This window comes from Miniopterus schreibersii (assembly GCF_964146895.1).
Source record: "Miniopterus schreibersii genome assembly, chromosome: 12".
Classification (NCBI taxonomy): Eukaryota; Metazoa; Chordata; class Mammalia; order Chiroptera; family Miniopteridae; genus Miniopterus; species Miniopterus schreibersii.
Genome location: NC_138112.1, coordinates 44581934 through 44607297, shown reverse-complemented (window position 1 = coordinate 44607297; position 25364 = coordinate 44581934). Strand labels below are relative to the sequence as shown.

At 44.0% G+C, this 25364-nt stretch overlaps 1 protein-coding gene across 1 annotated transcript in view; it reads right to left on the bottom strand.

Moving 5' to 3' along the window:
- Positions 1 to 25364, bottom strand: part of SPON1 (spondin 1) — a 229260-nt gene that overhangs the window by 187996 nt on the left and 15900 nt on the right. Inside the window, exon 2 of the mRNA XM_081153650.1 lies at positions 23087 to 23193. Coding sequence (XP_081009776.1) covers positions 23087 to 23193 — 107 coding nt within the window. The remainder of the gene's footprint in view (positions 1 to 23086; positions 23194 to 25364) is intronic.

The following is a 25364-nucleotide window of genomic DNA, read 5'->3' as shown; positions in this document are numbered from 1 at the left end:
CTGGTTTTCAGGTGGACCAACATGAACCTGCTTTTAGCTTTGCTCCTCAGTGTGCTGCTGCAGGAAAGGTAAATGAAGGAACTCATGAAATTCTATGGGTAAAGTCAAATGCATATGCAAAATGTGGTATAGAACCAATACACTGCCTTCTCTTCACCTATTGAAAGGTTTCAGTAATTCATAACTTGATTTTTTCAGATGGTTAGGGAACAGAAGTTTGGCTCTTGGAGAAGGAAGCTAGAATTTATTGAACTATGTGCCAGGATTTTTAAACATGATTTTGTTGAATCAGCAGAACCACCCACTGAAACAGGCTTTATGATTCTATCTTACAGAGGAGGAGACAGGTTCAGTGGAGTTAGGGGATTTCCTGAAGAACACACAGCTTTCCTAATGGACAGAGCCAATATTCTACCCAGCTGTACCTGATCTCAAATCTCAGGCTCCCTCCTCTGCTATCCCATCTCCCTTCACTAAGCACATCCTTTCTTCCCAGCAAAAACAGCCTCAGAGTAAACAGCAACATATGAGTAAGCAATGATTAAGATATAAAAGTGAGAAAAGGCTGTTTTCCAAGAGCACATTTGAAGCCACCATTTACCTGTGTTAATTGTAATATCTTAACAACAAGCTGTTCTTAAATATTCATTAATTAAATTAGATTCCCTGAGGGCCTGTACTTGAGAGCTCAGTTGGCCGGTACTCTCAATTCCTAAATGTACTTGAAAATAATCAGATGCCTTTTCTCCCAAAGCAGTCTATAGTTTACATTAGTAACCAATTCAAATAGACTCTCTGTTCAATTAGTGCTTTTTTTGCTTTTTGCTTTTATTCTTCCAAGCCATAAAGTCAAACTTCAACAGTGTCACAGGCTGAGGCCCCTGCTGGACCCTCTTTTGATTGTGTGTTGCCAAGAGAATGATCCTGCTTTCAACAGTAGAAACAACAACCAATGCTTGCACAAAAGACTTAGGGCTTCTGGTCAAGATGGCAGTGTAGGCAAATGCAGTATTCACATCCTCCCAGAACTACATAAAAAATACAACTAAACTACAGAACAACCATCATTCAGAACTGCCTGAAATCTAGCTGAACAGAAGTCCTACAAATAAGGATATAAAGAGAAGCCACATCGAGACTGGTAAGAGGGGTGGAGACATAGAACGGGTTGGTTCCATACCCAAGTGAGGCAGATAAAAATTGGGAGGAATATCTTGACTGTGGAGGACCCCTGAGCATCGAGGGGTCCCAGCCCCACACCAGGCCCTCCAACCCAGGTTTCTAGTGCCAAGAAGAGAAGTCCCTATAACTTCTGGCTAGTGAAATGAAGAGGGTGTTGAGGCTGAGTGAAATGAAGGGCTGCTGGAGTCCCAGGCAGTTCCTCTTAAAGGGCCCATGCATGGACTTATTTGGACTCACTTCCTCTGATTTCCATGGCTGGGTCAGCAACTTGAAAGGCACCAGGGACATACAGGGAAGAACTGAAGTGTCTGGCATCTGGACGAGAATTGGGGAGGCAGCTTTCTCCCAGACAAAAGTGCTGGCAGAGGCCATTGTTCTTTTTCTGAGCCCTACCCACACAGAGCCAGCAGGCAGATGCCATATTTGAGTCTTCATCAACCTGGTTCACATTCTTCACCCTGCCCTGGTGATTCCCTGAGACCTCACCCCATCAACTTTTGGGCCCATCCAAGCTGTTTCCAGCGGCTTTTCTATACAAATGGCCGGTCTGGGCTCATGCTTCAGACTTTCCTAAAATCTCTCAAACAAACATCATCTGGCCTCAGGGTGCCCCATCCTCTTGCTAAGTGGCTTGGTCTTTCCAAAACACCTCCTAGCTTAGGACAAGTAGCAAGCATCTGCAGATCACTTTGTAGCTCATACTGAGGGGCCCCAGACAGAACATAGGTGGTGGCTGACCTTGGCCTGCACCTCCTGAGAGGCCGCAGAGGCAACACACCCAGTAGACAGCTTCAGATCACGTCAAACACCACACAACCACCTCTATAAGTGACACACCCAAGTGGCAAACTCAGCAGACACCAGAGCCCCACTGAAGTAAGACCTGCTCAGGTGATCCTGCATAGCAGCCAGTCCTCATGCCTATCAACAGGGGGGTAAATCCCTTCTATTGATGAGCCCACAGCAATCAAGGCTCACCTACAACAGGAGGGTGTACACAGCCCACGCAGGGAGTGCCTGGCTCCAGTGAATGGGAGGATGTGTCACTGGACCCTACAGGACACCTACTACAGCAGGCCATTCTACCAAGCCCAGGAAATGTAGAAGCGCTAACTAATACAAACACAGGCTGGGTGCCAAAATGAGGACACAAAGAAGCATGTCCCAAATGAAAGAACAGAACAAAACTCCAGAAAAAGAACTAAACAAAATGGAGACAAGCAACCTACTAGGTGCACCATTCAAAACACTGGCTACAAGGATGCTCAATGAACTTAGTGAGAACTTCAACTAAGAGATAGTAAGTATAAAAACAAGAACATGGAAACCATAAAAAGAACCAGTCAGAAATGAATGATACACTAACTGAAATTAAGAATAATTCACAGGGAATCTGCAGTAGGGTAGACAAAGCCAAGAATCACATTGGCAATTTGAAATATAAGGAAGCAAAAAATACCCAATCAGAACAGCAAAAGAAAAAAGAATCTAAAAAAATGAGGATATTGTAAAGGGTCTCTGGGACAATTTCAAGCATACCAACATTTGCATCATGGGATTGCTGGAAGGGGAAGAGAGAGAGCAAGAAATTGAAAACTTATTTTAAAAAATAATAACAGAAACTTTCCTAACCTGGCAAAGGAAACATACATACAAGTCCAGGAAGTGTAAAGAGTCCCAAACAAGATGAACCCAAAGAGGTTCACACCAAGACATGTCATAATTAAAATGCTAAAGGTTAAAGACAAAGAGAGAATCTTAAAAGCAAAGAGAGAAAAGCAGTTAGTTATCTACAAGGAAGCCCCCATAAGACTGTCAGCTGATTTCTCAACAGAAACTTTGCAGGACAAAAGGGAGTGGCAAGAAATATTCCAAGTGATGAAAAACAAGGACCAATAGCCAAGATTACTGCACCCAGCAAAGCTATTATTTAGAATCAAAGGACATATACACAGCTTCCCAGACAAGGTAAAGCTAAAGGAGTTCATCACCACCAAACCAGTATTACATGAAATGTTAAAGGATCTTCTTTAAAAAAATGAAGAAAAAAAGATAAAAATATGAACAATAAAATGGCAATAAATACATATCTATCAACACTTCAATCTAAAAAACAACATAAATGAACAAGCAGAACAGAAATAGACTCATAGATAGAACATTTTGATGGTTGCCAGATGGGAGGGAAGTTGTGGGTTGGGTGAAAAGAATGAAGGGATTAAGAAGTACAAATTGGTAGTAACAAAATAGTCATGGGGATGTAAAGTACAGCATAGGGAATATAGTCAATAATATTCTAATAACTATGTACGGTGTCAGGTGGGTACAGGATTTATCAGGATGATCACTTAAGTTACATAATGTCTAATTACTGGGGTGTACACCTGAAACTAATATAATATTGTATGTCAACTATAATTAAAAAAGAAAAAATGAATAAAAAAATGACTTAGAACAATGGGAGATGTGGGTGAGTTAATTATTCGCCTAGTCCCTTTGTTCTTTACAAATAAACGGCATGGGTGGTCAATGAACTGTAGAAATGCAAGTCATGCTACATAAGAGAAATGGGTTTCTTAGAGATCCAATGAGCGTCCTCTCACAACAACGTCATTTGTATCAGAAATACCCACATTATTGGGTCCCTGAAGGAAGAAACCAATGCCAGCGCAGGAACTGGGAGACACAGGTCCTAAGGGATCATGGGAAACTCAACCTTTCTGAGCATCCATATCCTCATGTAAAATAATTCAGTGCCACCAAAATCCCCTGCAGTTCTAAAATATATGGTTGTGCTCTCAGATTCAGCCAGTTTGGGAAGGGCTGAACAGAAAGAGGGATTGGATACTAGTGCTTCTGGGCCTGCTTTCCTCCAATGCTGTCCCCATCCTGGAAAAGTGCAACATCCATGCTGATGACTGATAGCCCTCAGCTTGAGTTCCTCCTCCCTGAGGTCACCCTGTGCCTGGTGGGTACAGAATGGCTACATCTCTGAAATCTTGGTCTATGCAACTTCCTCCTAAACATGACTCTTCCTTCCTTCCTTCCTTCCTTCCTTCCTTCCTTCCTTCCTTCCTTCCTTCCTTCCTTCCTTCCTTCCTTCCTTCCTCCCTCCCTCCCTCCCTCCCTCCCTCCCTCCCTCCCTCCCTCCCTCCCTCCCTTCCTTCCTTCCACAAATATTTATCACCTGCCTGCAATGTGCCAGATACTGTGATATTCGATTGTGAACAAAATAAAAATGATACCTGCCCTCATGTGGCTTATAGTCAGCCAGGTGAATCAGACATTAAAATATCTTTGTTTTAAAGGTAAGAAATATAAAAGTGTATAAAGTAGAAAGTGAATTGTTTCCATGAGTCCACCTCCCAGAAAAAAAAAAATGCTATTTAACTGTTGGATCATATTATCTTGCTAGTCTACGATTTCACTTTTTTTTCTCTTAAACAGCTATTTCCATACCTATAGATCTATCATATATTTTTTTAATGCCAGACATTATGTGCCGGACATACTCTATGTATTTCATTTGTATCAATTTCCTTAATTCTCACCATAGCTTTATGAGTTGGCTCTATAATTATCCATTTTATGGCCAAGGAAATTGAGCCCAGCAAGTGTCCCAGGAAGCTGAAGTCAAGCAGCTGGTAAATGGCGGAATCAGAATTCAAACCCTGAGCGTCGAATTCCAGAACCTCAGCTCTTAGCCAGTATGTCCAGTGTTCCATGGCCAAGATGTACCTTCATTTGTTTTAATTAATCCTGCATGATGAACATTTAGATCAATTACCCCCGGTTTTTTGCTATCATAAACAAGGCTGCAATCAACACTCTTGTACCTACTACATCAGCCTACATTTGTCTAATTCTTCCTACTGGACTAATTCCTAGAAGTGAAATTTCAGAGTTAAGGGGCATGAGCATTTTAACTTCTGATACACATTGCCAAATTGATAGAAATGTTGAATTAATGTGCATTCCCACCAACTGCATGTGGTAGAGATGCCATTCTCTGCACCACCCTTGGCGCCACTGAATCTGCTCTGGCAGTGGCCACTGTGACTTCATTGCTTCCAAATCTGACAGCTCTTTACAGCCTCATCTTGCTCAAAGCTCTGCCACACGAACCGCTGTAGACATGTGCTTCTGGAAAGTCCTCGTGGGCTTTTCTTGGCGCTCTCCTCTGGCTCTCTTTTTCTTCTTTGGCATTTGAAATCTCTTCTCCACCCTGCTCCCCTATGTGAGAGCCATGCGACCACGGAGTCCCGGTTTCTCCCATTTTCTTCTTGCTCTATAAGCCTACACTCCCTATCCTGGCAGGCTTTCTTAATTGCAGGCCCCACAGCCATTCCCTCCTACTTCCTTGGTAAAAGGACTCCAATTTTGTTCGAGGCTTAAAGTGTCCGGCCCCGAAGGATGAATCATGAACGGTCTAATCCAATCGTGGCTGTCCTATTCCCCTTCCAGGAGCTACAGATGCCCAGGCGACCCAGTTCTGGCCAATGAGACACAAGGAGAACTTTTCCCAGGAGCTTCTGGGATTTTCTTGTGCCATAAAAAAGAATAGAGATCTGTGAGGGGAGCATTTTACCCCCCACAAGCCTCATTCTCTCCTATTTGGAACACTGTTGGTGAGGATAAGATGAATTAAGTTAGAGCAACTGTTTTATGGGCCAGGAGAGAAAGGCCATGTGAATCACAGGGCCACCTGTCCAGGGGCCTGACATTAGTGAGCTTCGGAAAGAATGCTGAAGCCACTCATTTCCAAACTCCTTGCTAAACAATAAAATAACCCATGAGAAGAGCCTCAAATGGATTTTCTGTTTCCTATAGACAAATACTTCCTAATAGGTAGACACATAATGGTCAGCTTACCTAATGCTCTACCTTTATGGTGCCAACCCAGCTGTCTCTTGAACCTCAGAACTAAATATAATGATAATAATAATAATTAATAATAATAACAAATATACATTAAGTACCTGTATGCAAAACTAATGCAAATTAAGCAAAATGTTATATATATATGTGTATATATATACACACACACACACATATAGCTTAAACATCACTACAACTCTATAAGGTTAATACTAAAGAGCTATGAGTATACTCATTTTATTAATAAGGAAACCTAGGCACAGAGGGATTAAGTAACTTGCCTAAGGTGGTAAATCTCCTAAGTGGCCAAGCTAGGATTCAAACTAGGGCAGTATGGCTTCAGGGCTCCTATGCTCAAATACGATGTCATACTGCTTCTCAGCTACCTGGATAACTGAAGAGACCTTGAATTTAACATGCCCCCAAACGGGGCCCCTCCTCCTCCTCCTGAATAAATGGCTCCTCCCTCAAACATTCTCTCTTGATCATGGCTCCTTGGCCCTGTGTGTCTCTCTTCTCCCCCACGTCCCATCAGTTGCCACGTGCTGACAAGTCTGCCTTCTGAGCATGTCCCGAGCGACTCGGCTGTCCTGGCTTACAGGAAGAGCTTCATGAACGCTGCGCCTATTACCCGGCCCTTGATGACCGAGCTGCTCCTGCTGTCTTGTCACTCACCATCCCAAACCCTCCAGCCCACCAGGCTCGCCTGACTTACTGCAAGCAGAGTTTTGGGGAAGGTCTTCTAAAGGGAAGAAGAGCCTGTCACTCCGAAATATGCCTTTTGAGATATTGACTTTAAGATGGTTATTTTTAAGCAACAAAAGACTCAGGAAAAACCTTGACCTTCCCCCTAACTGCCTGAAAGGAATTTAGATAGAGGGCCTGTTCCAGGAAGGGAGACATCATCACAGATTACTATAGTTTATTATAAACCACTGTGTGACAGACAGAGGAACCTAGCAAGCTTCATTTGTTCAAAGTCTTCTCTGTGTCCCATCCTTAAAGATGGCCCAGCAAACATTTATTTATCAAACATTTGTTTTTTTCATCTTCATGTGAATTGCCTTCCTGCCCTTTGAAGTCCCAAACTACGACCCCCATCCCCTTCCTCCTAAGCTCCAGAATGGCACAGAGACCCCAACTGCCCAGTGCCTCCTTGGGTCTCAGATTCTTATGGAACCCCCGAATGTACACCTGTAATGAACTTTGGACATTTTCTCCTGTTAATCTGCCTCGTGTTAATTTGATTATTAGTCCAGCCAGAAGCACTTAGAAAGGTGAGAGGAAAATTAATTTTTGTGCTCCCACATTTCCATTTAAGTTTCTAATTTTGTAAATACTTGGAAAGGCAGCATGGCCCATGAGATATGCTTGGCTCTGCCACTTCCTGGCTTGGTACGTTAGGAAAGTTGCTCAACCTCTGATTCTTTGTCTGTAAAATCTGGATAAGAACCCAGTTCTGTCTCCACCACAGGCTATCATGGAGCTCAAATGAGAGTGTATATGAACACGGGTTAAACCCTGCTAAGTTCTCTAGAAATGTAAGATGTATTTTGCAAAAGAATCAGTCCATATTCAACCAGGAAAAAAAGAAGAAAGGCTTTATTCACAGATTGCTAAACAAAACTAATGCGAATTAAGCAAAATTTAAAATCCCTCAGTTAATGCTTAGTCTAGAAACAATGATATATTCTTTAAAAAACTAACAAACACATTGACACTGATTTTTATGAAATAATGAAATAATTATTTAATGAAATAATTTTATTTCATTATTTGGCTCTCCCTATTTACCAAAGGAGTGAGATTTTTTGGGGGGTGGGGTGGGGTGAGTTTTACTATTTTTACTTGTGACCTCATTGATTTTTCAACTCAATGAAAATGTTTTAAAGAAACCTGGATCCAGTTATACTTGGCTATTTGTTCAGTCTCAACTTGAAAAGTGGTTTGTAATATTTTCATTAATAATTAATACTCCTGGAGCGTAAAATTAAATTTCTCATCTGAGCATAGGAAAGTGCCAGGAGGTCCACTGCCAGTGAAAATGGACCTGACACCAATGCCAAAACCTACAAGAATCTCCCTCAACACCAGCAATCCGTGGGCACCTGCAAAGGGGGTCTGGAGGTTGCTTTGCAAAGTTGCAATGCCCTGTGCCCATTTTGGAAGCAAAAGTCTGCTGATCTGTTGTCAGCTGCTGCACAATGCACACAGGTCTTACTGACTAAAGGCAGTGCCTGGCACTTAGTGAGTGGTCAAGAAGTGTTGCCTGAATTGAAATAAAAAGAACGGCACATGATGGCATATTACCTTCTTCAGAGATGAAAACAATTGTGTGAGTCAACACCAAGCTTCCTTTCTCTTCCAATTTAAGTCCCCAAAGCACTACTAAAATGATCATTTTTAAATTCTTTTTAAAAAGGATTAATTTTAGATTAAACCAGATATGAGCTATCTTAAATTCTTTTTGAACAAGACTGGGTATATATTTCTCTGTAAATGTGAGTATAAAAGTATAACAGAAAAAACACGCTATTCTGAGAACTTACTTTAAAACACCCATTAGCTAAAAGCATGTTCATTTGACTACTAATCAAATTTAGAGAAAGCTTAACCAATGTCATAATTACATGGGCCCTTTTCCAAATAAATGAATGAATAAGTTGACTGTTATTTTTATGTAAGTGTCTGAAACTGCTATCAGAGCCCCTCCCCTTCCTTTCTTTCCCCTCCCTTGCAAAGAAAAATCAATCCCAAGATTTTATGACCCCAGGGGCTAACTCACCAACTGCCTAGCCCTCTGCTGCCATCTGCACTTGACCCAAGAGAAGGAAAGACAGTGGCCTGACACTTCAGAGACCCCTCCTGGAGACCTGGCAGTGTGGACATTGCCCCAGCCTGCTAAGAACAATTCACTTAAGGCATGTAAAGTCGATGGTGACCCAGAGCTGCATATTTCTCAAGAGGCGTCCCTACAGCCCTGCACCCCTGATTCACTGCACCCAAGCAGCACGACTTGCTCCACTCCCAGAAAAAGCTGTTGCTAAACAGCCGACATGGGTACACAGTGAGATGTTTCCGATATTCTTTTGTTCTTTGGCAGTCGAAACACAAAGTCTTTATTATTGATCTTAAATTTATCCATAGTTCTGTGTACGTCAACCAAGTCTACGAAACATCAATTCACAAATTATCAAAAACATTAAGCATATTCATACCCCTTACTATACTAATTTCATTTCTGGGAAACCATTTTAATGAATTAATCTAAAATATAAGGAAAGCTTTTCTGGTCAAAGATCCCCCCCCCCCCCAATATTTATAAGAGTGAAAACCAGGAAATAACCTTTGAGCTACACCTCAACAGGGAAAGGTTAAGTGGACTATTTTTTTTGCCTATTGAAAATGATATGTACCCAGAATTCTGCTTCTTTTAAAAATTTACTCTATAGATATACAAGTGAGTATGTGTGTGTGTACGCACACATACATATAAACATGCACTTTGATTTGTAATAGAAAACAGATAAAAACAATGTATATGATTACTAACAGTATCATTCATAAGATGAAATTTTTAAATTTCAAATACTTATATATCTTTGTTTAACAAAGGATCAAAGTCACACACCTGTGTGAGTGGAGGCAGGCCTCCAACCTGGCCCTTAGGAATGTTCCCTGTGTCCTGTGTCCCTCAGTTTACGACGAAAGACATGGCAGGTGTTCCTTCCTTTACTCCCAAAGACATGGCCAATGTCTGGCACCGGGGACTCCCGCCACCTCCCACGCACCTTGTCGCCCCAGCTGGTGCTTCTTCCTCCCCGGGACAGGACAGAGCATCCGACCCCACCTCCCAAACTGCAGAGAGTCTCCATCAATTGGTCAAGACAAAACCTGCCCCAGTTCCTTGAATCTCAGATGCACTGAGTGCAAAAGGCACCGGTGACACAGCGAGCGTATCTGGGGAGGAGGAATCCCACGTTTCCCGGGTATGCCAGTCGTAAGGTGTAACCTGACTTCTGACTACAGGGCTACAAATGAGCCTTTTAGAGTCTGTGGAGCGCTGCCGTGGCCTTCCCTGTGGCAGCCTGTCCTCTCCTTTCCCACGCCTGGCATTCCGTGCTTGCTGGCATGTCACTCGCCGTTAAGCCACAGCCCAGGCGTAAGTCCCTGGGCCGGGTGGGCTCAGTGCGCGTGGCCCACAGCACCTTCTGGAGGAGTAAGAAGCCGGGGCCAGGCCGAGCAGGCTGACTTAGTAACACGGGTGACATTCCTCCGGGACGAGGGGGTGGCTGTCAGAACAGGCGCCCAGGGAAAGACTAGGAAAGACCAAGCTACAGTCAGCGGGGACCATTTTGTGCAGGGACAAGCCTTACCTCTCTAAAAAGGCAGAACATGTAAATAGACATAGCTAATATTTAATAGCTAAGAAAGGGGACATCAAATATAGCCATCCCTTTGTTCAACAAACACTAATTAACTACCAAGAACGGAGATTTGTGCTGGGCCCTGGGGATTCCAAGATGATTAAAACATTCCTTTGTCCTCAAGGGGCTTGCAGTCTAGAAGACTCAGCCAAGAGATGCAAATAAAAGGGAAATTCACCTGAACCAAGGACAACGGCTTCTCCTGGGGCTGCATGAGGGAGGAGGGACCAGAGAGGCTTCACGGAGGAAGCACCTTGAGCTGAGTCTCAAAGGGGAGTGAGCGTTTGCCAGGCCAGCCACTGAACGGGTTCCTTGTACCCACTGAGAAGACATCAGCATGTGGGTGATACACTTATGGAAAAAGCCTCTTTCCCTGCACACAGGATAAATGTGGCCCGCTCGTCCCCAGAGAGACAATGCTTGGCACCGCCAAGTTGCTCCATGAGGGAGCGGGTGTTAGTCTGGTTTCCAGATGTATCTCACCAGGATCAAGAGCCGGCCCGCATGTGGGGTGGCAGCTAACACTGCTGTGGCATGGCGTCAATCTCCCCACCCGGGTGCTGTGGCCCTGGGGGAAATGCCGGGGTGGGTGCTGGGATTGAAGGTGTCTGGCACCAGGCGGGGTCTCCTTGGGCTGCAATCACTGTTGGCAAGAGGAGGCTTTGCAGCAACGTGTTATCAGGCACAGGAGTTGTGAGCATTGAGTGCTGGGCCTCTGGAAGGCTGTCCTGCAAGTCTTGAGTCTGACTCAGTAAGTAAGACAATGTTACTCAAGGTCAAATTTGGCTCAAGGTAAGGAAGGGAAGAAGCATTGACAAACTCCCACCTGTGGCCTAGTAGGCTCTTTAATATTTGCAAAACTGAGTTTTGCACCAAACTCTCTTCTTCTTCTGGTCTCTGATCTAAGCCCCAGTGTTATTCCATTACCCATTAATTCCTGCAATACTTATTAAGAATCTCTGTCAGACAACACACTAAGCACCAAAAATACAATGGCCCCCGTTCCATCTGGTGGGAAAGATGGCCTTTATCAGACAGTCATCAAATAAGAACACAATTATAGCTGGGATATTTTCTACAAATACATGTATGCAATGAGAGCATACAGGAGCAAATAAGGGTGCCAAGGAAAGCTTTTCCGAGGAAGCAACTCGCAACATATATGCTAAGATCTGAAGATTGAGTCAGCACTGGGTAGGAAAAGGTGGGCTGAGTGTTCCAAATAATGAAAAACCATTTATTTACAAAGGCCCTGGGGCAGGAGGGAGCTTGGGGTATTCACAGAAGACCAGTGTGTGTAGAGCCCAGAGAGTAGGGGGAGATGATGTGAGAAGAGAGGTAAGTGGAGACTAGACTTTTAAGTTTTTAAGAAATGTTTGTCTTCCTCCTGAAATAAGTAATAAAGTGATTGCCCTCAACAAACATTTAATGAGCACCAGGGACTTACCTAGATGCTGGGGACACAGGGAGTAGAGCAGAGAATGAAACAAAGTCCTGATCCCATGGGGCTGACTTACTGGTCATACAGGCACTGAAGGGTACTCAGCAGAACAGCTGTAAAGTGGAAAAATGGCTGCAGGGAGGTGACTGTGATGGTCCAGGGGTGCATGACCATAGACAGGGCTAAGACTAGACTGAGAAGGAAAGAAGCTGCTGAATTAGAAAGATCCTTAGGAGGTATAATCAATAGGACTTGGTGATGGATTGGTCAGGGGATGGAGTTTCCGTTTATTGTGGGATTTTGTTGTTATTTTGAGAAATTCATGATGAAAGAATTATAAAACATGAACTGAAGGGAAGGGTCTACTTGAGAGGAAAAGACTGACTTTACGAAAAGGAGAAGGGGTTCATGGCCATTTAAAGCTCCTGAGAAGGTAGGAGAGGGTTACATACAGAGCCTGAGTAGAGGATTTGGCCTTAGGAGGAGGGATTTCTCGTATTCTGTTATTTTAGTAGGAGGGATGGTGAGGAAAGATACAGGTAGTTTATTAACTTGATACCAACACGTTTAGTAGTTCTGGTCCAGGAATTTCTTTTTTATTTCCAAAGGAGGAAGAGACAAGGTCATTTGATGAGAGAGACATGGAAAGAGATAGAGAAAGGTGGGAGTTTAGAGAAAATCAGCATTAGGGAAGTGGGAAAGAGAAACTTCTGGAGTGATTTAGTCAGATTGCCAGGAAGGTTGAGGGCCCTCCAAGGTCAGTGCTTCTAAATGGATGTGTGTGGTGGGCAGAAAATGTCTCCCCAAAAATATATCCACTTCCTAATCCCTAGAATTTGTGAATATAACCTTATACAGCAAAGTATGTGACTAATTTAAGGATCTTGAGAAGAGGCATTTATCCTGGATTATCGGGGGGAGGTGATGGAGGAGGAGCTAAATGCAATCACATGTTTCCTTAAAAGAGAGATACAGAGGTAGTTTTGCGAGAGAGAGAGAGAGAAGAAGGCAATGTGAAGATGGAGAGACGAGTGATGTGGCTATGAGCCCAAGACATCTGGCAGCCACCGAATTGGAAGAGGCAAGGAACAAATTCTCCCCTAGAGCCCCGGAGGGAGTGTGGTCCTATTGACAACTTGATTTTGGCCCAGTGAAACTGAGTTTAGACTTCTGAGATCCAGAACTGTGAGAGAATAAATTTCTGTTGTTTTAAGCCACCAAGTTTCTGGTAATTTTTTAGAGCAACCCCAGGGAACTAAGACAATCTGCACTGCAGTGTGACTTTCTCCAAGTACAGGGCTCAGGTACAAGCACAAAGTGGTCATGTTGCCACTAAAATGAAAACATTAAATTGATATTTGGGCAAAGTCTTACCCTAGGATCCAGAAACACAGCTGTACAAGCACAGGTTGCTTTGGAAAGAGGCCAGGAGGTTGTGTGAGCATGTGTGTCCTCATATGGGTACATGTGAAGAGGCCCTGGATGTCAGCTGACTTTGGAAAGCAAGGGACTGAGAGTGGGGCCTGGTCTTTATCAAGGAGTCATTGTCACTTTATTGTCAAAAAGAACAACTTGTTTAAGGGCTGAATTTTAAAAGGCACACCTAAGAAACTGATAGCTATTTATTAAATGCCTACTATGTGCCAGGCACTGTGACAGTGCTGAACAAAGCAATGTCCCTGCTCTCATGGGTTGACATTTGCAGAGAGGGGAAATGGTTAGTAGGCCAGCAAGCATACACCTGGCAAGGCAGTGATAAGTCGAATGAAGAAAACTAAAGTGAAATAAATGGGATTAGAGTGATGAGGGTATTGTTTTCTAAAATATGTCAGAAATGGACTATTGGACAAAAATGACGTGTGAGCGGAAACCTGAAAGAAGTGAGGGAGCGACACTTATGGATACCTGAGGGGAAAGCATCTGGGAAAAGGGAAGGGAAAACACAAAGTCCTTGAAGCAAACATCAGTGACTCAGCTGAGGATACAGGCTCATTCAAGGCTGTGAGGACAGTGATTAACTGTGTTGGATAAAAGATGCCAGATCTAGAAGAATCTTGAAATGCTGGAGAGATGGGTCATGTTGAATAATTAATTTATCATCAGGGCAAAAACCTAAGGTCTTGAACTTGATTCCAAGAAGGTAATTGCACCTGAAGGGGATATACAAGCTGTGGCTTAGTAACCCCACAGTCGATGGGTGGGAATTCCTTCCAACCAACACTCTTGCCTCCCCCGAAACAGAGGACTATGGGACATCAGGTATCAGCCGGGGGTCAACAGTTCTGTGTCCAGGGGAGAAACCAAGATAAAGTAACTTGGCAAAGGTTATACATTCTTTTTAAAAGTAAGCTCTGAGTCAGGCTGCTCTTCAAACTCCTACTTGGTCAGGCACAATGGAAAGTAATATAATAATACACATCAAGAGCCTAAAATCTGTTTGATCCAAAAATTTGAGACTCTATCTCAGGAAAATTATCTAAAACAGAAACGCAATGTCTATAAGGGAAGGGATTTTTGTCTCGTCACAGCTATACTCTCACAGCCCAGAATATGTCTTGCACATAGTAGGCTTAATAGATATTTGTTGAATCAATAAATACAGGGATAAAAAGTCCTCTTTATAAAAATGTACACTGCTAAATTATTTATAATATTTAAAAATTTACCGAAATATCCTACAATAGGCTTCTGTTTAAGTAAACTATGATCCACTCACTCTTTAGATTTATCTCTATTTTAAAAAACAAACACGATGGCTTAAGTATAAAACCAGAATTAAGATCTATCCCATAAAACAGTTTGATCTGAAACGGAGGCTCATTGTCTTCATTTTAAAGATGAGAGATTGCAAGGTCACACACTGACTTATTGGCATTTTTCAAGCTACTTAATACAGGCGTGATAAAAGTTCTTTCAGGCAGTAAAAGTTATAGATTGTCTGCTAAACAATTCTATAATGTGTTTGAAAACGACTCCCAGACCTTTAGAAAAATAGATGTGAAAACAATGCTGGTTCCCATGCAAGAAAGCATGAGGTCAACTAATGCCAGCTAACAAGTGGGTAGGGCCAGAAATTCCAGCAGCAGTGATCCATCAATTTGGAAAATATTTATCAACGGGCCAGTGTGCCAAGCCCTGGTGAGACCGTGGGAATACAGAGATGTCTGCGGCCCAGACCTCTGCCTCTTTGCAGAATCTTGTGGGGCGATAGAGATTTAACACATCAGGGTCACACAGTAAGTGAAGAACTAGGGTAAAGGGATGTGTCTAGTGTTTGAGAGCTCAGGGAGGGGGCAGGGAGTAGGGGGCACAGACCTGGAATCGAATGAAAGTAAGACATGAGTGTCAGGAAGCACAGAAGAGATGGCATGTGCAGGACTGAGACCTGGAGGAGGACGGATCTGTGAGAAGTCAAATCCGGTGTGATCCCAGGAATGGCCCAGAAAGGACTTCAGGGAACCAAGCAGTCCATGTCTGTCTATCTCTCCCACACATCTGCCCCTGAAGCTGCCAGATGCTCAATAGAGAAAATGGCTCAGACCTCAGTCTTTCATTCCTTGCTGACAGCCAGTGACTGGCTCTGTGCTCTTGGTCACATTTTTATTTTGCTCTGTGCTACCTGGCCTGTAAGATGGGTAAGATAATAATAATGCTTAGCCCATGGGATGGGTCTGAAACTCACAGGAGATTGATTTATTGGTGTGGCAAATATTTACTGAGCACCTACTGTGTGTCATGCGCTGCATCCTGCACTGGGTGTGCTGCCGTGAAAGCAGCGGACAGTCCCAGGCCTCCTGGAACCTACAGCCGAGAGGGACAGAATTACCAAGAATTAACATAAATGAGGCAACTGGGCTGGTCAGTGCCTGGAGGTGACTGGCTGTCGTGATGTCCTCCACCTGCCCACTCCCAGGTGGGACGCCTCTGTCAAGGTGTAATCTGAAGCCCATTTTCAGTGAAGCTGCTGTGTGGGAACAGGTCACAAAGCCAGGAATCGAGCCCAGCCAACAGCCAGCTCCGCGTGGAGCAGTTTGGGTTTTATTTACTGGGTATCTGTACCAGCAGCAGGGAAATGCTTTATTTCACTGCACAGCCTCCCAATGGTATTACTGTGGAGCGAGAAGCCTGCCTCCCTCCCCTGGCAGAGTCCTGGCTGCTGGTGGGTTACACCTAAGCTGCGATGTCCACCCAGGGCCGCAGGATGGGGTTTGTGAGTCTCGGGACACAGGCGGGAAGGGTACCTAGGGGGCTGGCCCAGAGGGGAGAGGCACTGACTGACGGCCCAGAATGACGGGAACTGTGCTGGGCGTTTTACATGAATTTTCCCACCTGATACTCAATATTAAGCAACTTCATCACCTCGCTGGCAGAGGCAGAATCTGAGCCCAGGTCCACTGATTTCAAAACCTACCTTCTTTCCACACACCCTTTTCTAAAGAGAAAAGCTAAACTGGAATTGGAAGTATAACAAGATACATGGTCTTTTTTGAGGGGGAAGGTCAGCCTAAAAATAGGGATGTTTTCTACTGTCATACTAACCTGTGTGCCCACCCCTGACACTCTCAAATGCCAGATGGCCACCTCTAGACATAGAGGAGCTAATGAATGTCCTTTGTATCCTTCCAAATCAGCAGTCACCCCGCACTTCCTGCAAGTTTTCTTGTTTGAACACATGCAACAATTACAGCACCTAGCATGCTGCAATGCAGTTATTTGTATACGAGTCTCCTTACTCTCTGTTACGTGTAGGAAATGATAGACTTTCCCTGAGTAAACAGATGAGACCACCCCAATATCTAAGGAAATACCTGTCTAGGCTCTCCCATAGCCCACTGGTAACCCATCCACGTATGTAGTATAACAGGGTTGTTGGGAAGTTCCGCTGCAGATCTTGATTTCTAACACCAGGGACTGGGCCTTAATTATTCATCTTCATACGTTCAGGGCCTAAGACATTGCCTTTCATGTAGCTGATAATCAGTGCTTTCATTCATTCATTTCAGCAAATATTTATTCAGTGTCCACCACGAGCCATGTACAGTGTTAGTTGTGAGAAAACACTGGTGAACAAAATAGAACTGGTTTTGCCCTGCAGTTTGGTGGGGCAGGGCACCATTAAAAAACAATCCTATAAACAAATGCACAATTGAAAGTTGTCATACTCACCCTGAAGGAAAAGTACAGGGTCCTATGAATGCTGTGAAAATACTCGAATGAACAAATGACTGAATAAAAAAAACCTATGTATTTTAGACTGCAACATTTGCTCACTAGAAAGGTGCACTTTACAGGGAAGCAAAGCGAATACTGTGGACTCTCTCATGATGGATTAAGAATCCCAGAAAGCAATCTGACTCCTGTGTCCATGCTCCTATGATGCATCCCAAAACCTTATCAGTTTTTATGGTCCTATCGCAGGGATGATGCGTTCTAAACCTACTTATGGGCAACTAAAAGTCCTGGGTATTTTTGTTGTTGTTTGTTTAATGTGCAGCCACAAATCCTAGTCTCTCTTCTTGCATTATTTATCACCTCCCAGAGAGGGATCCTGACTACCTCTTAGAAATTTGGATCTAGGTCGGTGACTTTATTGGCTCCTCCATTAGCTTTCATCTCACTAGATTTGGTCCATCAAGTTGACCTGCCAAATCCTGTGATGCCCAGTCCTGATATGTAAATATATGTTCTCCTTCACGTCAGTGGATGTGGCTACCATAATGGAAGGCCCCTATTCAAGTTGTTGAAAAGAGTGCTAAGTAAAAATTTTTTTGGAGAGGGAAGGGTATGAAAATCACCTTTGCAGTACACATTGACAACACAGAAGTGTCCATATCCTTTGCACTTTTAATTATACTTTTGGGAATCTATTCTAGCAAATAATACCAAATAAGGGGAAAGTTTTATGCAAGAAACTGTTTTTACTCCATTATTTATAATAATGAAAGGCAGATAAAAAAAACCCTACTATCTTATAAGGTGCATGATTAAGCTTAGGTGATTATAAAAAAGAAGTGTGCTTATAAACTAAGAATTCTTAAGAACAGGCTTGCAATAATAGCATCTGGTTTTTTGAAAAGTGTGTCAAAAACTCTTTTAGCTTCTCACATGGCTCAGAACCCATTAAATGCTAATAAATATTTATTACTAATGAGGAGATAGTGAAAACAGTTTTGAAACAAGTGATTAAGAATATGAAATAATTAGCTATTAAAAAATATTTGTTTGCATGGTATTGATAAGGGATCTTCTCAGGCAAACAGCCCTTTATCATGAGTCTTTCTTCCTTTGATTGGCAGACTGTTGCCTAAACTAGTTGATGCATATAGGCCTTCAATTTAAATTAAATAAAGCAATAGTATTATAAATTAGCAGCTTAAAATTCTGTCCATAAATACTTGAATGTCTACTCTGTACAGAGCAGAGTTCGAGGTGCTGGGGATACAGCAGCAAACAGGACAGATAAAAACTCTGCTTCATGGAGCTTATAATTTAGTGGAAGAAGGTAGGTAATACTCAAGTCAACAAGTGGAATAGATAGCATGTCAGGTGACCACAAAGGCAACGGAAAAACATTAAGTAGGAAAGAAGGACAAGGAGTCCAGCTCAGGGGGGGAAGGGAGAGCGGAAGAAGTTTTAAATCGGGTGATCAGGATGGCCTCCCTTGAAAGGGACATCTGAGCAGAGGCCTGAAGGACACAGGAGAGTGAGCAGGCAGTTGGCTGGGCCGTGAGCGTTCCAGGGAGCAATTCGTTTTTAGCAATACAATTTTAAAGACTGGGTGGGTTACTCTGGGACAGGCAGCCCGGCCCTGCATTCCTTGTCACTTTCAATTAACCCTGAGTACACCCAACTGGCTCATCAGAGAGAGATGCCTGTGTCTCTCCCGTCTGGCAGCCAGAGGCAGATGCCCTAGCCTGTGCCAATGCTGCCATGCCGGGCCCTCCGCTCGAAGCAGAGAAGGCTGGACCCTCTTCCCTCGGGCCCTCTGCCAGAGTGGGCGGCGTTGCAACGCTTACCTCCCTGTGCCGAGCAGCCCCAGGCCCTCCCGCTGAGTCTAAGGGGCATGAAAGTTCCCTTTTGCTGTCTCTGTACCTGGTGAGTCTGATGCTCCACGCAAGGGCTCGCCCATTTAGAAGCAAAACCACCCACTCTCAGAGTCACTTTCAGAACTAAGAATGTAAGCTTTAACCAGATTTAAAGAGTATTAGAATTTTGTTGTTGATGTTAAGTCCTCAAAGCTATCAGATTTAGAGGGAGGGTGTTAACAAAGAAGCATATCTAAATATCTGTTAATCACTATGTGTATATTTTAAAAATTACAATGGCATTTGTCGTTTCTGATTATCTACTCACATCCCAACTGATGACTTGCTGCCTTTCTACCACGCCTATGGGTCACATAGGTCATTTAAGGTCCAGTGACAAGGGAGACACTGTGTGCTCCATGAGGACAAGACTATGTCTTTTTTTCTCACCATCATATCCCCAGTGCCAACCTCAGTGCCTGGCACGTAGGAGACACTGAACTGATGCTGATGAGCAAGTGAATGACTTCAGATGGCAGCTTTGGTCCAGAGAGAAAGGACTTTATGTTAGAGTGGGAGGGGCAAGCACAGAGCCCACCATGTCTGAAACAGGAGAGGACGGAAGCAGGAGCTAGGATGCCTCCCCTCTCACGCCTTAGGCGATAGGAACCCAAGTGGAGTGGGCACTTAATGCACAAGGTAGGGCAGGAGCGGGCAGGGAGATGGAGTGAGAGAAAATCACTGGTGCAGCGGTTGCCCCTTTCTCCCTCCATAGATGCTGGATTACTTTGGTCAAACTACTTAACCTCTTGAAGACTCAGTTTCATCATCTGGAAAATGGGTATAACAATACTGGCTTCACAAGATTGCTGCAAGAATTAAGTAGGATAATGTATATAAAGTCCTTGGTACAGAAACTACCACCCTAAAAAAGTCATAGTACACCCTCATTTTTTCACTTAACACATCCACCCTGAGAGGCAGGGTACACAGGTTTGGAGGCAGGGACCTGGAACGCCTAGGTTTGCATCTGAGCCTTATCACTCAGGGCTAAGTGGGCTTAAGAAGTTGCTCAATTCCTCTGGGCCACAGTTTCCTCATGTGTGAGTAGGACAATAGTGCTGACCTCATAGTGTTGCTCTGAGGATTAACTCAGTTAATAAATGAAAACCACTCAGAACCACATCTGGCACACACTCAGTATTATTGTATGCTAGGCATTTTTCATATTTGTTTCCCACTTGGATCCCTCTGGGGCTGGTGGAAGCAATGTGAGGATAGATAGGAGCAGACAGATATGTTGATGTGATGATGGAGGAGTTCACGTGGGATGGGCTGGATCTATGTCTCCTTTCAACACTGGTTCTCAAGCTCTAGCATGCATCGGTTTCCCCCTGAAGGCCTCTTAAAACACAGGCTGTGGGGGCCCTACCCTCAGAGCTTCTGACTCAGTAGGTCTGGGTGGGGTTTGAGATTTTGCATTTCTAACAAGTTCTCATGTGACACTGCTGTTGATGGTCCAGAGATCACACTCTGACAACCACTAAGATGTAATCAGAAAGGATGTCAAAAGCTCCAAGAGAAGGAGAAAGTAGGTATGCATAAAGAGACAAGAGTTCTAAAACAGTTCCAAATGGAACTGAATATGGACACTGGTATTAAAACATAATTTGTTCATTTATTCATTCAACAAGCATTTACTCACTGCCCACTGTGAGCAGGGCCTTGTATTCACCAATCAGTGTCCTAGACGAAGATTTAACTGAGCAGAAACAACAGTGAGTTGGTGAGAACTATTAAGCTATGGAATTAAAACAGAACAGCGTTAAAGCAAGAGAAGCCATGTCCCCACAGGCCCAACTCTACAGCATGGCCCCATCTGGCCTAACTCAGGTATCATTTTTTAAATTGTGGTAGGATATACATAACATAAAATTTACCATTTTAGCCCTTTTTTAAGTGTACAGTTCAGTGCATTAAGTGAACATAACTACCATTTCTCAAATGAACCTCCAGATCCATTCATCAATGATTCCCTACTTCCCCTCTCCCACATGCCCTGGCAACCACCATTCTATTTTCTGTCTCTATGAATTTGCCTATCCTAGGTACCTTATATAAGTGAATCACACAGTATTTGTCCTTTTGTGGCTGACTTCTTTCACTTACCATGATGTCTTCAAGGTTCATCCATGTTACAGCATGTGTCAGAATTTCCTTCCTTTTTAGGAATGAATGATATTCCACTGTATGTATATGCCATATTTTGTCCATCCATCCACCTATCCATCCATCATCCATCCATCCATCCATCCATCCATCCATCCATCCATCCAGACATTTGGCTATTGTAAATAATGCTGCTATGAACATGGGTGTACAAATACCTGTTCGAGTCCCTGCTTCCAACTCTTTTGGGTATATATCTCTAAGCATCATTTTAAAGCAGATATGTTTTGGTTGGGTGAAGATTAAGATCACAAGCCCTCACTCCACCCCCCACCTTTTCTTTTCTTCAAAAGTTATCCCTCCTGACACTCAGTACCCAGATCTCTCAGCTGCCCGAATCTGAGAAATCATCCACACCTCCAGGTAAACTAGCACAACAAGGACAAGGGGAATATATTTTAATGCTTTACAGGCTGGATGCATGCATCTTCCTTTCCCTATAATGAACAACGTAACTGATGCACTGTCCAAACACACCTGTGCCAGGAGCTTATTCAATGCTCTATGGGAAAGATTCAGTTTCTGGAATCAGACACCTGATATTGGAACCTGGTCTTACTATTTACTAGCCATTTAGGCAAATGATTTAATCTCTCTAGTTTCAATTTCCTGATCTATAAAATAGCAATAAAACTATGATAAGACAAACTAATTAAATTAAAATAAACCAAGATAAGGTAAAGCACTTAACCTAGTGCCTGGCTTATGGTAAGTACCAAAAAATATATATATATATTGGCTGTTGTTAGTATTATGTGGGGTAACTCCTTCAGATACATGCCAAGAAGGTTCCTGCCATCTAGGTACATAGAAAGACACTACAATAAGCACAGAATTAACAGACCTACTAGGTCAGAAGCTCAGAATCCTACAAAATGGACATTAAAAAAAAAATCACAGGGCTCAAAATTACAACCTGGCCACAAGCGATTAAAATACAGCTTTGTATGGAGAAGATACTTTGGGGCAGGGTCCTCTGTGAAGCCCACAAATTGTATCAGCGTCCCCAGCAGCCAACTATGGGCCTACGTACCTTCTTCTGTCTGAGTTTGCAAATGCCAGATAGAAATGGATTCCAGAACAATGGAAGTTCAAGATGAGTAATGGCTACAGCGGATTTGGCCGGGCCCCCCTAGGCTCGCCCCAGTCCTCCTGGGCCATGTTCTGACAACTCGCCGGCCTCTTTTTAAACCCCTGAAAGGAGAAGATGTTCCCGCCACTTCCCTTGGAAGGCCATTGCACAGTGAAATATGACTCCCTGTCAGGGCCCTTGCCTCTGCGAGTCCCTTTCTTCCCCTGACCCACTTTCGTCGCGCTGTGCCCTTTTGTACAAAGTCAGACGAAGCCTCCCCTGGAGGAGACTGCTCTGTGAGGGCTGACATTTAAAGCCCATTACCACCTCTTAAACTCGGTCCTGTTCATTTAGCCAAGCAAAGCACGGTTAATTCTTTTCATCTTTCCCCGTAAATCAATCCCGCCATTCCCTTGACGGTCCTTCTCCTGAGCTTTGAGCTCGCTGCAGTCTGGCCATCCTGGGCTCTTGTCCCCTTTATGCCTGGGAATCGCCAGGCCATGGGGACATGGCCTTGCGGGAAGGAGCCGGCTCCCTGGGCTCCAGCGCTCTCCTGGGCCGGGCTGCTGCTGCCCAACGCCCCGTGAGCCCAGAGACAAGCCCTGCCTGGCGGCCAGCCTGAGGGCAGAGTCCAGGCGCTTGGGCCTGCTCCCTCGTGGCTCTTTCCAGAAGACCTGGGCCACCTGGGCAGCGGTCAGAGGAACTGCCCGAGGAGGCACCTCCGACGCTAGCACCTCTCATTTTACTCAGCTTCTCAGTTTGTCCGCTTTTCACTTGGCTTCAACCTACCAGGGCCATGAAGGCCACTGGATAAGCCCGGAAAGGGTCTTACCTGGAAGGTTCCAGCATGATCTTCTTCCTTATCACCCTCTCTGTTCTCTCTGAGGGCAATCAGTGTGAATCCTCTGAAGTAGGAGGGAGGGGCAGCGGAAAGTGTCACTGTGGAGAGAGAAGAAAGCAGGTTGTAAGCACGGGAATCCACTGCGTTCCATCTGTCAAGTGGGTAGATGTGAGTTCTCCATCAGCCTCCCAGGCCTGTGGGTTACAGGGGCAATGGACAGGGGGGAAGACTCGTGCAGTTAAGTAGCTAATTCTCACTCTCTCCAGCCAGCTCCCTCTTATACTTTAGAACCTGCTAAATTCTCACTCTCTCTACCTAGCTCCCTTTTACATTTCAGAACCTGCTAAGTGCTAAATTCTCACTTGGGAATTCTTTAACCAGCCAACGCTGAGGTGTGCTCTCTCCCCGTAACCACGATTTGATATAGTCCCTGGTGAGCACCTCTAATCTTGACAGTTATCTAATGATACACTTCCATTAGATCAGCCCAAGGGAAATCTAGCTGCTTACAGCACAAACTGGCAGAAACCGTCTTGTGTTCTCCAAAACACATTTCCTTAAGGGGTGGCCAACCCCTTAAAGTAGATTTGAAGCATTTGCTGCCTGCTCCATTATGGGTTTTTCCAGTAGACCTGGCCCACCTAGCCAGTGGTCAAGGGAACTGCACTCAGCTAGACTACATTGCCTCAGTCTCCCTTGCAGTTAGGTGGAAAGCATGGGTAAACTTCATGCATGCTACCTTCAACTTGGCCCATACAAACTTTCCACATGATCCTCCACTCTTCTCTCCTGCCTCTGCCTGCCAAAAGCAGGGGATACAGCAGAGGACTATTGTCCCAGGAGAAGGAGCCACAAGATGGAAGGAACCTGGGCTTCTGAATAACTACAAAGAATCACTCACTGACCAGAGACAACTATATTGTACTTTGCATAAACTGGAAATCAACTTATATTACGGGGTTTTGTTATAGTAACTGGGGTTATGAATTTACATTATACTCTTCCTTCTTGTATTTACCCAGAGAACTGTTTTCATTGAAATCTAGTTCAGGTGCCTTCTCAGCAATGGTGTTCACCCATCTCTTTGTATACCCAATCTCCTAAGATGGAAATCTTTTATTGTAACTTTTGAACTGAATTGCAGTTCTCTTTTTACCTGCCTTCTCCACTGGACTGTCAGTTACTGCTGGAGAGGGACTGGTTTTTAATTATCTTTGTATCCCTAGCACCTAGCACAGAGACTGACATCTAATAAACACTCTATTCAAGTTTCTTGGAATTGATATAAATTGAGGTTTAAATTACTTTATTGCTTGATCAAAGTGCTAAGATTCTGGCCTTTAAACATGGAATTACAGACTATTAGAGCCTCAAGTTATCCCAAGAATGCTCCATTCTAGCCTTCCAAATTCACAGGTAGGAAACAAAGAAATAGAGAGGTCAACAGACACCCTCAAGGTAGTAAAATCACCTAGAGGCAGGCTTAGGGCCAAACCCTCTCCCCAGTTTAACACTCCACCCATGGTTGCACATACTCAGTATATGTGTCATAGTATGGGTATTCCATAAGTGTTGGTTACATTAAAAAAAAATTAACCAGTTCATTTAACATATGTTTATGCAATTCTGATAAGCAACCCCCTGTTGGGGAGGAGCATTTCGTCCTTCAAATTCCTCAAACTAGTTTCAGTCCTGAAAATGAAGCCCCTAAAACCCCTAAAGCTAAAACCAACGTCTTGGATAATGTTCAGTTGTCCATGAGCCACTGACACAGTGACATACCAGAGGAGAACTTTGGGACACAGAGACTGCAGATCTCATGTTGTGATTGGTCAGTTCATCCTGCAAAAGTAAAGTAGCATTCCTATTGGCTACTGATGTCTCCTAAAGGTCAGATAGAAAGTAAGGAAGAAGGCATGGTGGGGGAAGCACAATAGAGTAAGAAAAGTGTGGTGCTCAGCAGTGGCAAGCAGAAAACGATGGTTATCGTGTCAGTAGAAACAGCTGAGATCTCTGAGGGACAGACAGAGAGCCCCAAAGCAGCCTGAGGCTATCTAGGGTGGAGCGGGGTGGCCCTTAAGGCCACAATTCTGGAGGAAGGTGAGCAGACAATAAAGGTGCTCTGCCCAGATCCCCTCAACTTCCTTTTGGCCATTTTAAAGTGCCCCTGATGCTGATGTGTCTTTGCTTCTAGCAGCCAGTACCTGTAGCCCTCAGGCCACTGGAGACTGCTCTGCCTAATAGGACAGCCCCAGCTCCCTGCATCAGG